We start from the raw sequence: 16046 nt of genomic DNA, 5'->3' as shown, positions 1-16046 counted from the left end.
AAGGAAAGGACAGGGTGGAACAATCAAATACATTTTCATCAGATGGCAGCTAATCCACTTGCTGTAGACCTGAGATTCGGATCATAAACTTCCTGTTTTTCTGTCAGAGATCCTGTATGAGAGAGAACAGGGACAGAGAGAATAGAGTTTAAAGGAGAGCTCAATCTTTGTATGTAATTCCATAGGGGAGTGTCTCCCAGTAGTCTTAACCTATAGCAAAGTGAACAGAGTGACTATCAACAAGATTGGCATTTTGGTTTTTCAAGCCTTCATCCAGCAGAGGTCAGTCACGGATAACCTGGATAGAAGTGACACTTGGCACATACAGAGCTTCAACAATACACATTACTGAGTGTAACAGTGGAAAAAACAGCAGGACGAAATGATCCCTTAAAGTAAGATTATAACACAGTATCACATGATGAATTCACAAGGTTTCTCATAAAGTACTATTCAAAACATTTCAAACGTATTTAATCAGAAAACACAGATGAAATCGAATGATTTCACTTAGTATATGACTCCTCTGATCAAAATGCCCCCCCCCCCCACTGCTGCCAAGTTTATTGTAACAAATGGCAGCATGCGAACCAATTGAAAATCATAACAAATTCTGAAAAAAAAAACCATAAAGCTATTTATAACCCTTTATTTATATATAGATTGCAACTATTTATTCATTAATTTATGGTTTTGCACAAAATCTCATTTCACAATTTTCAAAAAAGGGATCACATGTCTGCTTGTTAGACGCTTTGACATTAAATGTGAAAGCTGTACAGTTTTTGCAACCTGCACAACTCACACTTATTATGTTCTGTATTCTGAGTGACATTGTTAATTTTTTTAAATAAAAAAGGGTTGTTTGCGTTATAGTTCAACAATGAGCAAATTATAACAATGAATCCGCTACTTCTTCTTTCATTTCTCCTTTTTTGGGTCACCCATCCTACTTATTATTCCTTAAAATACGTTTCAAACCTTTTACTCGCTATTTTTCTTTGTCAATGAGAAAAAACTACTTCCTTGAAATGTGTGATCAAATGTTAAAGTTGTTCAAAATGAAATGTTAAAGGATCGAAATTGAAAATAAAAAAAAGTCATGTAATGTGACGCAAGAATCCAATGATGTGCGTGCGCGCGTCTCCGTGTGTGCGTGTGCGTGTGTGTGTGTGTGTGGGTGTGTGTGTAGGGGTGGGGGAGCCTTGGTGGAGTACTGGGTAACTGCAGCAGAAGCAGCAGCAGCAGCCGGTAGACTGTAGTTTCGTCGCGGAGAGGAGAGGAGCTCGGAGGATTTATTAAAGGATTTTCTACCAGGAAAACCACAAGATGAGTATGTCCTTTCTGTTTTAATAAGCATCTTTCGACCATCAGCGCCCCTGGGAGCCACGTCTTTGCGTTTCTTCCACTTTTTACCTCCCCGCTGTGTAAATAAACGCGCACGGAGGTGAAGGTGACTATGCGCGGCGCGCGCTCTGCCGGTGCGGCGCTGCAGTCCGGACCGCATCGGACAGGTGCACACGGGTGGCTGTCCTCCCGGCCAGAGCGCACCGTCCGCTGGCTGGACACGGGGTTTTACACCGCTGTTACAAACATCCGTGTTTGAGAAACTTAAAAGTCTCTTATATTTCTGCTTGTTTGTTTGTTTTTGTGTGTGAAAACAAATGTTGAATGAAGCTTTAATAATGCGTAATATTTCTTAAATGTTTCTGTTACTTTTGGGAGAAGCGCAGGTACATTTGTATTTGAGCTGGATAGTGATTACTCCCGCCTCGCAGAGAGATTAACCCTAGCTCGAATATCATGGCTTGTCTTAATGTAAACTCTACACAGTCATAATAGTTGTTTTTTCCCCCACCACTGAACTGTTTTTTCATATACAAACCAAAGAACCAAAGCCACTTATGAAACACTTTCATATTCCTTGCCTTAAAGACAGATTTATACATTGCTCTGTTAGTGTACTGTCCTTATCAATCCTTATGTACAATCCATTTCCTCCAATTTTTTTGCAGTTTTGTTTCTTGCAGTCTGAGTGTGTATGTTAAGTATTCCATTCAGAAGATTTTTTTCCTCAGGCTTTTGCCAGGGATATTTCTTTGGTAGACACACAACAGTTTGAAAAGAAAAACATTATTAATTGTAATAATAGTGTATTCAACAATACAGTAACTGTAGCTATAGAATGGTTTCAAGTTGCATTGATTTTAAATATAGAACTATCGCTGTTATGACATTTTAAATGAATGGTGTGGCTTCATAATCACACTGTAAATTGTAATGATCCAAAATACACTGAAAATGATCCAAATGTCTTTTGACTTGAATGAGCTTTGGCAGCTGGGCTGTTTGTATGACTGCAGCATTCACACAGAAGATTCAACCATGAAATTAAGTGATTAAAACTATGTCTGGTCACAGCAGATAACATGTTTCTTTTCTGTGGTGAAAAGGGGAAAAATAAATTAGGTGTCTCAAACGTCTCTTATTTTAAACAAAATGATGCAATCTTTGTAAATTACCCATAGAGCAGGAAAGTTGTTAATATTTCCCAAAAAGAAGGTTTGAGTGGTGGCGATTGTCTGAGTCACTGTTTGCCCCTTGGTGGACTGATGACCTGTTGGGGCTTTACCTGAGCCATAAATCATGTGAACACACAGAAGTCAGAGGAGTTTTCCAAAACTGGTTGCTTCTACCGCGTCAAAGTTTCATTTTAAATTTGAATTGGCTGTAAACTACTTTCCAATCTTGGGAATTATACAGTTCATGGACCACAAATGAGAAAAGGGCTGAAAAAAAAAATCAGTATGCATTAAGAAGCAGCAATATTTTTCCATTGTACATTGGTCAGGATTGTGGACGTACTTTTTGCTGTCTGGTAATTTCACAATTTGAATTACAGAATTAATTGCCCACTTCTTCTCTAAGTCCTTCTTAAAGCATAAAAGGAGTGACCAATGCTCCAAATCATTCATTAGAAAACACCAGTCAATTTCTGGATGCCATCTTGTATTATTGAAAGAATGTCTTTTTTTTTTTTAGTATACGTATATTTATATGCACATTCAAACGTTCAATACGAAACACCTTTTATTATATCTCATAACATGAGGCAATTCTCTAAGAGTTCCGTAAGTTACGTGGAAAACTATTTCATTTCATGTTATGTTGAGCTGATTTAGTGGGATTTTGGATGGATTTGTATAATTCTAAATAACTTAATCTATAGATTCTATAGCAATGCATATTCCCAGACTTTGGCTGAAATCTTATAACATGCATTTAGGACTACATGCATTAGTATATATGTATAATGATGCGAGGATGCATTTTTAACTATATTTTTATTAAAATGGTTAAAAGCAGTGAACTAGGAATGTTTCCTTCTTCATCTCTTGATTTGTTCTCAGAAAACACGATGTTGGACATGGTTTGAATTAAAGTACAAGGAAGAAGATCACTCTGTTGAATATTGAACCCACTGTATATTAACCCATATGAGTCTCAGTAACTCATCAAAACTTTTTATATGTAATGGCACTTGTATGAAAACAACAGTTGGTCCATAGCCGGTATATATATTTTGAGTGTAAAAGCACATTATTTATATTTATAGCCACATCACTCTGAAATTGGCTCATGGGTTTGAACCCACTCAGTTTATTGCACAAGTAATCTCATTTATGCTTCGGCCGCATGCCAATTTTCAGTGGTTTGCAATGAGACGAAAAAGCTTTTTTTTAAAATGACAAATGTCATAAAGAGCGCGACATGTAGCATATAATGCATAACCCTGTAAAAAACCGAATCAATGGTACGGTGGAGTGCTCAGCATTTTAAGTGGCATACATTGATGAGAAGCTCATCTGTGTTATTGATCTCTTTGCAGAAATGTTACACTGATTATTTTGCGATTCATTCTGCGGCGCCTTGAACTTTTCATATATCTGAAGACATATAATGATTTTATTTCAGCATGGTGGATGTGGACAAAACACCAAAGAGGCACAGTGATTGAAATGAGACTGAACTGTCTCTAATAGGCCTGCTTAGTTCTATGGATCGATCAACAGGGACAAACCGAGGTGTTGTGATCACCGTCCGCTTGTTTTGTTCAAATGTTCTTGTGTGCCATCGTGCGTGACGCACTCTTTGTTTCGATGCCAGGGCAGATGTGTTTACCTTTCCCTCTTGGAGTTACCTGCTCTCGTGAGTCTGGCAACACCATGTTGTCATCGCCGACAGCACACACGCAGCCAGACAATGGTGTGTTTGCTGTGTGTTACGTGAGGGCAGTATATGATGGAAACACGACGCAGGGCTGTTTACTGGCATCTGTCCGCTGCTGCTGTCGCTGCTGATCTGCATCTTGCCAGATTTTGTGGGTCTGGAACGGCTCGAAACGTTTGGAGGAGTGATGAAACCAGACCCGTGTTGCACCGCTGCTCTCTCCTGCAGTGTCAAAGGCAACGTGCCCTGACTTTACACGTCAAAGTCCGTTTGCAGGACTGGATGAGCTCGAATGTACATGTGGGGAAGTTTTCGTGGATGGAAAAAGAACCGTGTGGAAACTTACCAAAATATGTGTGTGCGTCATTTGGGTTTGACGACTTAAAAGTTCACAAAGTTCAAAGTACGGAAGTGTGGAGTCAGATGAAAGTGAAGGTTGCCAGAATTTTGGAGCATATCCCTCATTTCCATATGGAGACAACAAACAGGATATAAACCTCCAATAGATATAGGAAATGATACAGTAAAAATGGATGTCATGTGTGATTGATTTTAAGTTGTGATGCTGAGTGATATCCATATGGATTGAAGGGGTCTGCACTCATTCAGATATATATTTAACACTACAGATATTCCACGTAGTAGTTTTTAAATCATGTTGATGTTTCCTGGAGACTCTAGAATTGCTTATATATGTTTGAATGTGAGTGGTTGTCTCTTTATATGATTACTACACTGCAATAAAAGCTCAATATTAAACCTTTAGTTAGGTTAGACTCCAACACCTTAAACTCAGTTAACTTTTGTGTCGACTTGAGAATAGTGAAGAGGTGAAAACATCCTTTATAAGTAAAGTTCATTTACCCTTCATGTGTATTCTACAGTTATGTATAGTATAGTTAGACAGGTTAATACTATGTATTTGTTAATATTCAATAAAACGTGATACTTAAAAAAAACTTTTTCACATGTCTTAAAAGAAGTTTGTCAAAGTAATATTTAACACTATGAATGAATAATGAATAGATAGATTACAACTTCACTCTGTCATTGAAGCACACGCGCGATGCAAACTCTTCCTCATCTCACCACCGGCAGGTTAGTTTCGGATCCGATCACCCGAGCTGCGAACAGAGGGGTCGTTGGCCTCATCGTGCTTCATTCTGCGAGTCATTAGCAGTGACAGCGGCAGAGATTAGGATTGGAATTCTCTGGTGCCGCTGCGCAGCAAGGCGGGATTCACAGTGCCGACCCTTTGATCGGTGGCAGAGCCAGGGTGCGGGCAGCCAGCCGGAGATTTTGCCGGTGGCACACAGCCTAATCTCCAGATTATCCATCATGCTGCTTCAGTGTGCAAACAGCTAATTACGAGACAGAGTTGCGTGTTGCAAATATCTTGTCACAGGAGGACATTATTTAACTTCCAAACTTTTTAAATGGCCTTTCATGTAACAGCACCTTCTCTTTTTGATAATCTAATTGGCTGTAATCAGAGAGTGGTCATGCATATCAGTGAGTTTTACACAGGTTATTGCGGATGTATTTGTTAAACATAAGAGACATTGGGTGACTATCCCATTTATTATTTACAATGGGGATGTCATGAAATTATTATTTTTTATTGACACTTTTTTTGTCCCCCGGCTAGCTCAGTTGGTAGAGCATGAGACTCACAATCTCAGGGTAGTTGGTTTGTGTCCCACGCCGGGCGCCACCTTCCCGTGGGCTCACCACCTGCAGGAAGGTTCTTAAATGGTGCGATGTGATCTGGGTGATAGTGCTCAGACTGTCACCCCCGCGACCTGGAAACGGATAAGCGGAAGAAAATGAATGAATGAATTGACACTTTTTTCAGTTCTTTTGTTTTTTAACTATAGAGGTGAAAAATATTCAAGAGTCGGTGTCTGGTGAAGTGGCCTACAATGTCAGATAGCTCCTTTTTGTCTTTCCATCTCAAGGTCAAGCTTGTTTGGGCTCGGCCCATCAGGGACAAACAATTCCAGTCAATTTTATTTACATTGCGCAAAATACAACACAGTCATCCCAAGGCACTTTTAAGGAGAAAAACCCAACAACACAGGCCACCCGGCCAATAGGAGCTTGGTTGTGAACCCTCCTAGATGTGGCTCCTGGTCGGTCTAAATCACGCTAGTATGTATAAGATACACAATCATTCAAGTTCCTGTCACATGGTGTATTTTGAGACACGTTTCAGTGGGTCTTCACTCCAAATCTTTCCTCCCTCATTGATCCCACCAGGTGCTTTTTACTCCCAACAGAAAAGCTCTGAAGATCTCTCGACCACGACAAGGCCACAAACCAAGGCCAGTTCCTTTGGTTGAGGCGTCTGATTAAAGCCATGTTTACATGACAACATTTCAAGTCAAAGGGGGTTGTTTTTCCGTTTTCGTTTCAGAAAACGTTCACATTTACATGGAAATGGCAGAAACGCTAAAAACGATGTGGTATTCACCTAGGGCCAGTGGGCCACTAGTGAGTGCTGTTTGGGTTTTTTTGAAACAAAAGCACACACACAGGTGCAGACAAGAATACGCTGTAAACATTACCAATGTGAGTACTCAGACATTTGTATGGGCAGATGACAAAGTTGGATTGTTATTACAGTGACTGTCAACTATAAAACTCCCAACTCCCAGGAGGATATGCCATTACATTGTTGTGATTGTTATTGAGACGGTTATTTTCGAAAGGTTCCACCTTGGGAGCCATTTTCAAAATGTTTTGTTTTCAGTGGCTCAGAGCAGCGTCGTCATGTAAGCGGACCCTCAAAATGCAATGAAAGTTTTGTGTTTTCACTTGAAAACATTGCTTTGTAAAAGGGGCTTAAGATGCCTGCTGGTCACCTCCCATTAAAATAATCCCACAGTCCTCCCAGGATTACTGAAAAAATGCTTAAGTATATTTATTCAAGAATGGTACTTAAGTCATTTTGTTGGGTACACAGTCTAAGATCAACATACAGTAGATATCCTGAAACTTGTCACGCTGTAGAAATACTAAATTTTTCATTCATCCTATATTTATCTATCATTTATCTTTCGTGTGCCTTAATTTTATTTAACATTATTAATATATTCATATTGTGTGCTATTTTGTCTATTTGTGTTCAAAATGTAATTTTTTAAATTGTTCTTACTCTATCCTGTTGTTTTGCTGCGGAGTATTTCACTGCACATTTATACTGTGTATAACTGTTGTGTGTGATGAATAAAGGACTTCACTCGACTGTCACAAACAAACCATGTATACTGTGGCAGCTGGTATTATTTGCAGTGATCACCCAGAAAAATTGATGTTTGTTTTGTCACATTTCGAAGATTTTGATTATGACACAATTATGACAAAGACTGTGCTTCGAACTGACTAAACCCTGGTTTCATTTTAAGGCAGCGGCTTGTAGTTGTTCATGTTGTGTCACTTCTGTTTTGGTAATACAAATTGTTTTTCTCTTCCTCTGCCGAAGGCTCACAGTGCTCTCAGCTGGAAGATAATTGAAGAGCCTGCATCCGCTTTCTGCTGCTCCAGAGGAGAGGATACACCATTTACACACATTTTCTGTCCACAACGAATTGAGTGCAAGCGAGACGGTGCTCTGACCCAGGTCAGCGTGTTAAACATGGGCGATCAGACATCAGTTCAGCCGTTCCTCTTCCTGTCGCTGCTCCTGATGCTCCTCAGCAGGCTGTCGCAGATGTGGGCCTTCCCTTTCAGCCCATCGCTGGACCTGGATGTCACTCCCAGAACAACAGTCTTCTCTAAAGGTGAGGAATCGTGGGGATGATAAAGCAGGAAAATAAATGAAATGAGAGCTCATGAATATTAAGGGCGGAGGTGGTGAAGGTAGTTGAGTTCAAATATGTGGGATAGACCCTTCAGAGAACTGAAGAGGCCAAGAACAGAGTTCGGGCAGGTTTCAAGGTGGAGACAAGTATCAAGGTCGATGTGTGACAGAGGGACAGCAGCAGGAGAAGGAACGAGTACAAATTAGTCGTGAGGCCTGCTTTGATGTGTGGTTTGGAGACAGTGGGTCTGCCTGAGAGACAGGAGGCCGAGCTGGAGAGGCAGAGGTGAACAAGCAGTTATTTTTTATTAGGAGTGAGGGACAGCTGAGGTTGAACAATTTCGAGATGACACTAGAGAGGCCAGGTTGACATGGTTTGAACTGCTCAGTAGAGAGAGCGGAAGGGAATTTTCATTATGAAACCTCTATTCAAAACTTGAAACTGGGCCTCAACTTAGTTGTTCACATCAATATTAATGAAAGCACTTTTAAATGATAAGACCCATTCACCCATCCGTCATTCACACTCTCACACTGCAGTTCATGGTTCTAGAGGATAATAACAGCCCAAATAACTCAGTGTTGTTAATTTATGAACAATTTGACCTGTCAGTGATAACAAGTGTTTTTTACTTTTGGTCCAAGAGGGACTTCCACTGCTGGTTTCAACCATTCTGACAACATTAATCCTTTTGAAGCAGCATCTATTTTTAGGATTCTGTTGAAAGATAATATCCACCTTCTTTCTCATAATCGTTGAAAGTCACTGCTTTGCTTTGTTGTATTGTTTGTGTGTGTTGACTAGTTCACATGGATTTGTTACTGATAATTCATTTCCTCTGTTATAAATCATGTAAAGAAGCTTATAAGGGTATTTGATGAAGTTGTCTTGTTTAGTTCGATCATTTACATGACTCGTGCATTGTGTGCTATTAGGGCAGAGCTATATCTCTGTATCTCATTGGGGAGGTTTTAAGGGATCAAATGTCTCATTTTACACCAAACAAAGCATCATAGAAAAAGTAGAGGAAATACATGACAATTTAATTGTAAGAGTTTCTGACAAACTTGGCAAATACACTCTCATTCTTTACTGAATTTAAAGTACTTGTGATACTTGTGTAAGAAAAGACTTTGAAAAAACAGTTTTTCAGTTAAATAAAAGTACTACTAAAATGTACTCAGGTAGTATAAAGTACAATTGTGGTTGTTTCTAATTCTATCCTATTTTTAATAATCTGTTCTAGTTACATCCATGCAAACACATATAAAAAAAAAAAGCGCAGTAAAAACTCACCTCACTGTCCTTATTTGCTGCTGCTCCGGCTCCTACTTCCTCCTCTCCCCATTAAAGAGGTGGCACAGTTTTCGGAGTTGGCCCCAAAGACGGCTCCTTCATGCTCCGAGTTATTAATCGCCTCTCTCATGCCCTGTCCTAGATCACACGGCTCAGCAAACACTTTTAATGAAACAATAGACAGGAGGCCTTCGGAACACAGTAGCCTGAGCACAGAAGGCCTGGTTAGTGTCCACACTGTAAATATTGCTGAATGGGTATATTTTGGCAGAGAGTGGATATTTACACATATCATTAGCACCTCTGCCTCACACCTTTCCCCTCCCTCTCTCCTCGCGCCACATCACTGCGGCAGATGCTGCCATTTGCAGTTGCAGCAAGAAGGGAACTCCAGCAATTGCAGACTTGGATTGCTCTGCTCTTACCTCCACTCCACCCCTCTGCACTTCTCTTCGGTCCTCTGAGGATGAGTATTATTAGCGGACGGGTGGAGATAACAAGGCTCCACTGCCAGCCGGCTCTCAGGTGCAATGTCATAAGAGCTGCTGAGAGTATTGCACGATGAGATGATGTTTGGGAGATGGAAGATGTGTTGTTTGAAGCTGTGAACCACAATATCCCTGAGAGATGGAAAATATATCAGAGGGAGAGATGTTCTCCACCGTGCGTCTACTGATCTTGCTGCATTTCCTCAATCCAACCTTGATTATTTTTACTTGAGTGCGAGGTAATCCTCCTTCAGGGTCCAAGTTTTCCTTCAGTGTGCTCATTTGCAGCGCTGCAGAGAAATATTTATGGAAGACACTGCAGGTCTAAAAATGCGCAAATTCCAAATGTCCCATGACTTTTTTTTCAGCTTCTGTTTTCTCCAAATCCTTGTTCTGATTACTATTTTAAGTTATCGGAATCAGACTATGCACCACATAATGTGTTTGTAAAGAATTTGTGTTCTGTTGTGAAAGCCGCTTCACAGCTGTCACGCTTATTGCTATTTACACATCTCTGAATCTTCCTCATGCACACTTTCCCTGCTGCAGGATAGAGCCAGTCTATCATTAGAGATTTTATTTTTCTCATTGCCCTCGTGGAAAGTTGTCCTTGACCTACTTTCAGTTCATCAGGGGAGGCGTGTGAGTGCATGTGAGAGTGCAGACTGTGCACGTGTGTCAACGCGCGTTTCGTCAGTCTCTGCGTAGAGCCTCCAGAGTGTGTGCTGTGTCTGTGTGCATTTAGTGCCGTGTAAAATCTCCACACATGCATTTACTGTCTCTGTCCCTTCCCAGTCGAGATGCAAATCAGCAGAGAAAGGAAGAGGCAGGTTCCCTCCCATAAAGATGATATGTGGGTGTCATTACCTATGGGAGACTCTGTGGGAGGACTTATGTTGCTTCGCAGGGGTGAGGGGGCGCGCATTAATTTACAGTATGCTTTCATGGTGGCCTGCGTGAGTGGGAGGACAAAGACATGCTGTATCAGAAGAGAGCTCAAATTTCTAGGAAAGAAAAATGACACCAGATGACTTATACACTCCTAGATGGAATCCATGTGGGACCTTTGCAACCGAAAAGCTGTCGCAGATCAGACGAAACGAGAAACAAGCAGAGGCAGGAGCAGAGTTGTTGTTTTTCTTCTAAAATTGCATCAAGCACGTCTTTCCTATAGGGCCATATGGTGGTACGGTGGTATCGTGGTTAACAGCCTTAACTCACAGTCAGACCATCCTGGGTTCAAAATGCATTTACGCATTTTCTCAATGTGCCTGTATGGGTTTCCTCCAGGTACTGCAGATTCCTCCTACAGCACTAAAACACGCATTTGAGTTCAGTTGGTGACTCTAAAACTGTCTGTCTCTCTATGTTTGCCTTGGGACGAACTGGTGACCTGTCCAGGTTATGCCCTGCCTCCGCCAATAGTCAGCAGCTCCCAAGACCCTGATTAACAAAGATGGATCAATACTTTCCTTCATACCATTAACGTTAATGATCAAATGTTTTATAGGGATTGTTTATAGTGATAGTCACAAAGATAATTACGATAATAAACATGTGACAGATGGTATCTTTAATGGGTAGCTGGTGCAAATAGTTGAGCATTCAGGAGCTTAAGAGTGAGATAATTCTCTCCACAGTTGGTGCTCAGCAGAAAGAAATCCTGAAGCAATGTGAACATAGAGCCTCACCTCAAGCAACTGCTTCAACATGTTGACAGAGATTTGTGTATCATTTTTATCGAGGTTGGAAGGATCACTTTGCCTCTTAATAATTCCAAACTTTCTGAAGGGTGTGAATGCATGTTTGATTTTCTATCTTTCTGTTTGCCTCTGATGACTTGATCAGTGTGTCCCCTACAGTTACCTTGACATGAATAAAACGAACATAGAAAACTTACATCAATACAAGGAGTATAATTTCTGCTGTTTCCAACTGTGTTACTAAATGCGCAAAGATCAACTGCAACCCTAAACCTAAATAAATAGTGGGCATGCGCCCACTTGGAGTAATGTAATAATTGAAGTTCTGTACCTTCAGGTGACTCCTTATGCGTGCAATCTGAGCTTTCTTGCAGATTGAAGATAAAGGAAAGCTGTGCAAGCTTCCCAAACAATGTCAAAAATGCTTGCATGATTTTTCTTCAATGTATTTAATAATTATCAACCATCAAAAGATAGTTTGTTATTAGCTAGAAATGTTTCAATAGTGAGTTGTTGTTCTTTTTTTAAATCAAAAAGAGACAAAGTATTTTTCGTTTGACAAATGGATAGTATTCACAGGGCTATTTTGATATCTAATCTGAGAGGCTGATGTTGCCGCTTGGCTTTGTTTTGAACAGTGTCCGGCCTGGCGTTTCTTGCCTCTGCCACCAGACCTGAAGTAATAGCAAGTTGTAAAATATTGATGCATTGTAAGCTGTCTGGAGCTGCTCCATCAAGCTGAAGTGCAAACAAAAGTCTTGGTCGTCACATTCCTTGTAGTTTGGCACCATTATTATGGAGGCAATCGTACACCCCACCCCCATCCTCTGCTTGATGTCTTTTTGTAGATGAAGATCTCCTGGGTTAATTACAGAGCTGAATAGACAATCATCAATTTACCACTGCACCGTCTGTTATTGTCTTCCCAAAAAGCTCGAGAAGCTGCATTTACTGCGTTTTAAACTAAGATGAGACTGATTATTTAGCAACATTAGCAGCTTGGCCATGCATGGATTTATTGATGCTGTTTAATCTTTCTTTCAGCCATGTGATCATGTTGTTACACCTCACTGGGAGTGTTTGTTGTCACTTGAAGATGAAGTTTCAGGATTGGGACCTTGAAATCCACAGAGAGTTCCATCATGTTTTCCGTGGATGACGCTGATGAGCGACTTCAGGTGGATCTCATGGGTGATTCACCAATAGCATCTAGTGAGAACTGAAATAACACAGTGACTTTTGGCTGGTTGTGGGTAGGGGGTTGCGTTTGGCTTTATTCCGCGAGATGAAAGCCTCAGATGTCTTTCGTTTCATTCTGCACTCTTTCTTTTTCAACAGACTCCGCTGAAACTTTTGGCTCTGACACAAACTCTTAAAAAATAGGCATTGTGTTTGTGTCAAATCCTCACTGTTGACATGGTATTTCAACAATTGACAGTGGCAAACACTATGACTTCTAACGCACCAACACTTTTATGTTTGTGGGATTCCTAAAAGATAGTTTGATTTATGATAAATAGTGCCAATTTTGTGTTTGTGAAAAATATAATTAAAAAAAAAAGTTTATTCATCCAAATACACATGGTTGCACTTAACCCTGGAGATATTTTGTTTTGGTTACCTCATTTTCTTATTGGCATCATTTCCTCAAAGTGGATTGAGAAAAGAAAAGTCTGTATTTTACCTTGTTATCATACCTATTAGTGCTGATTCAGATCTGATCCATCAGTTGTCAGTGATATTCATTGACTGCTGATTCACCGCCACTGACAACTCTAAGGCCCCATTTCAGAAAAGTTTCACGTTTGCATAGGAACATTCTGAAAACAAAGTCTGTTTCCATTGCTTTTGCCTGTTTCCATGACGGAGTCAGAGCATCTTCACAAAGTCCCTCCTTGGGAGCCATTCTCAAAAAGCTGCATTTTCAGTGGCTCAGAGCAAATTCTTTTTCAAATAATAAACTGAAAAGTGTGGTGGGCAAAGCTATTCATCTCCCTTGAGTCGATACTTTGTAGAATCTTCTTTAGCTGCAATCACAGCTACAAGTCTTTTGCAGTTTGTCTCTACCCGCTTTGCACATCTAGGTTTTGCCCATTCTTCTTTGCAAAATAGATCAATCTCAGGCAGATTGGATGGAAAGTGTCTGTGAAAAGCAATTTTCACGTCATGGCGGAGATTTTTAATGGGATGATGGTCTGGGCTTTCACGTTTTCATTCTAACACATAAAAACCCAATAAAATACACTTGCACATGAAAGCTTTTGCATCCTGTTCCTGTTGAGTACACTACATATTATTATCCGTGCACTTGAAACAGACACAAATCACACACTCCAGATACCAAATTGTCCTTTGAGATATTCTCTATTGAATCAAACTGAAACTGGGGCACTACCAGCACTAAACATAAAAACACAGACACTGAAATGGCAGAACATCGACTGTGATACAAACTTAGGGACTAAAAACTAAACAACACTCAGCAGGAGAGCAGGGAACTCAGATGCAGGATGAACTGGAGAGGGCAAAACGCAGCAGTAGCTTATGATCCGGCATTTGGTTGTGGCTCTGGAGTGGCTTATATGGGGAGTGAAGCCAGGCTGAGGCCATGTTTATACGTACAAGGGTTTTTAAAAAAAGAGCTACTATGAGCATGCCAAACCTGTAGGGGGCAGTGTAATGAGAAGCATGAGGCCATGATAGTCAATCAGAATCCTGGAAAAACAACACGGCAAGTTATTTCCTGTTCAGCTATAGTGGCGCATCCTTCGTTTATTTGGACCGATAAAGAAGCGGAGCTCCTCCCTAAATGTGGCAGGAGAATATAATGTAAAACGTAAAAACAAGCACTGCTTTCACGGTATCCATTTTCATCACAGCAGTCAAACTGTAAACATGGGTCGCACTCAGATGACGCCAACGATGCTTCCATCGCATATTGTGACGTAAATCTCCGTCTACCCCTCTTTAGATGCAAACAGAGTTTTTCCAAATTGCCACTGTGGCTGGAGTTTTAAGAAATCATTGTTTGTGGAGACTCATAGCTGCATTTATGTGTAACTGCAAGGCCCAAACGCGGAGAAATATCACTGCTCTTGTAAATACCTGGGTACATGTACACGAGTCGCTACCTGCTGTAAGTGAGTCCAATCGGCTGATTACTGTGAGCTTCACACGGCACCGTCAGGCTCATGCCCACCTGCAGCAATGCAGTGCAGGGAGTTGCGACCGTGTCGGTGTGGTGAAGTGAGATGCTGTAGGTGAAATTTCTGACACTATCAGCAGTCTGTGATATCAGCCGTCCTTGATCTCTTCTCACTGCACAACATAAGACCTCAAATTTAAGTAACAATCGTAGACATTGCCACAACTACCCATTATTAGTTTAGGACAGGAACACTTAGCAGACCTAGCAGATACTGGCATTAACAGTCAGCATGAAAGAGTTTCAGTTTGAAGTCCACTTCTGCATTTTGATGTTGTAACTGAAGACGGTATGGCATTCAAAATAACTGACTCAGCTCATATAGTCGCATCTGATTTAATTACATTTTTTACATGAAGACTGTTTCGTGTATTTGATTGCACAACTCAAAAGTTTCCTGCACTGATTCATGAGCTTGGTAAAGAAATACATAGACGTTTACGTAATGGAAAGAAAGATGACAACAACTGACAGCTCTGACACTGTCTGAAGAAGTTAAGTCAATTTCTGCTTCCAGCATTGGTTCCCAGATCTTATTGTGAGCACGTGGCACGTGTGTGTGTGTGTGTGTGTGTGTGTGTGTGTGTGTGTGTGTGTGTGTGTGTGTGTGTGTGTGTGTGTGTGTGTGTGTGTGTGTGTGTGTGTGGGTCTGTGTGTGACTTTTAGCATGACTCAGTCATCACCGGACTCACCATGTGACAACCACACACACACACACACACACACACACACACACACACGCAGAGGGGATTTACTATCATCTCGGACCCCACATGGAGGATTACAAATATGCCTGAGCATGAGTGCGCACATTCTGGCTGCAGCACCTGTGACGGCTCAGTGTGGAGACACACTCATCCTTGGCAAACACACAACACACACACACACACACACACACACTCGCTCAGATCGTCTGAGTCATTGACAGACATCTCCTCACTTTCTCAGGAGGCAGATGATGGGTGAAATAAGTGTGAAATGTCGGAAAAAGTGACAGATGTTTCTGAGCGGCTGTCGGTTTGACCTCGTTCTTTCATCGAGCGGTGTACTCTGAACATACGCACCAGTCGGTCTGCATTAACACACACACACATACACACTCATGCACATATATACAAGATGACAGCAGTAAATAGAAACCAGCCAGCAGGCTGAGAGGCTTCTGGCACACCTCGCTGCTCTGTTGACTTTCCTCATTGATTTCGGAGCCACAAGGTACAGTAGGTGTGTGTTCATGCCTGTGAGTGTGTGTGCTGGGCATACGCAATGGTAACTTCGGGGAACATTCAGTCGAGATTTGCTTAGGTCTTTTGTTAATTAA

General features: G+C 41.0%; 1 protein-coding gene across 1 annotated transcript in view; it reads left to right on the top strand.

Annotated features, from left to right (window-relative positions):
- The first annotated feature begins 1215 nt into the window (after positions 1-1215).
- sema4gb (sema domain, immunoglobulin domain (Ig), transmembrane domain (TM) and short cytoplasmic domain, (semaphorin) 4Gb) overlaps positions 1216-16046 on the top strand; it is a 43881-nt gene continuing 29050 nt past the window's right edge. Inside the window, exons 1-2 of the mRNA XM_080470201.1 lie at positions 1216-1333; positions 7715-8012. Coding sequence (XP_080326327.1) covers positions 7868-8012 — 145 coding nt within the window. The 5' untranslated portion in view covers positions 1216-1333; positions 7715-7867. The remainder of the gene's footprint in view (positions 1334-7714; positions 8013-16046) is intronic.

This window comes from Lipophrys pholis, assembly GCF_963383615.2.
Source record: "Lipophrys pholis genome assembly, chromosome: 1".
Classification (NCBI taxonomy): Eukaryota; Metazoa; Chordata; class Actinopteri; order Blenniiformes; family Blenniidae; genus Lipophrys; species Lipophrys pholis.
The sequence above is the reverse complement of the archived record's forward strand: the minus strand, read 5'-3'. Positions and strand labels throughout refer to the sequence as shown.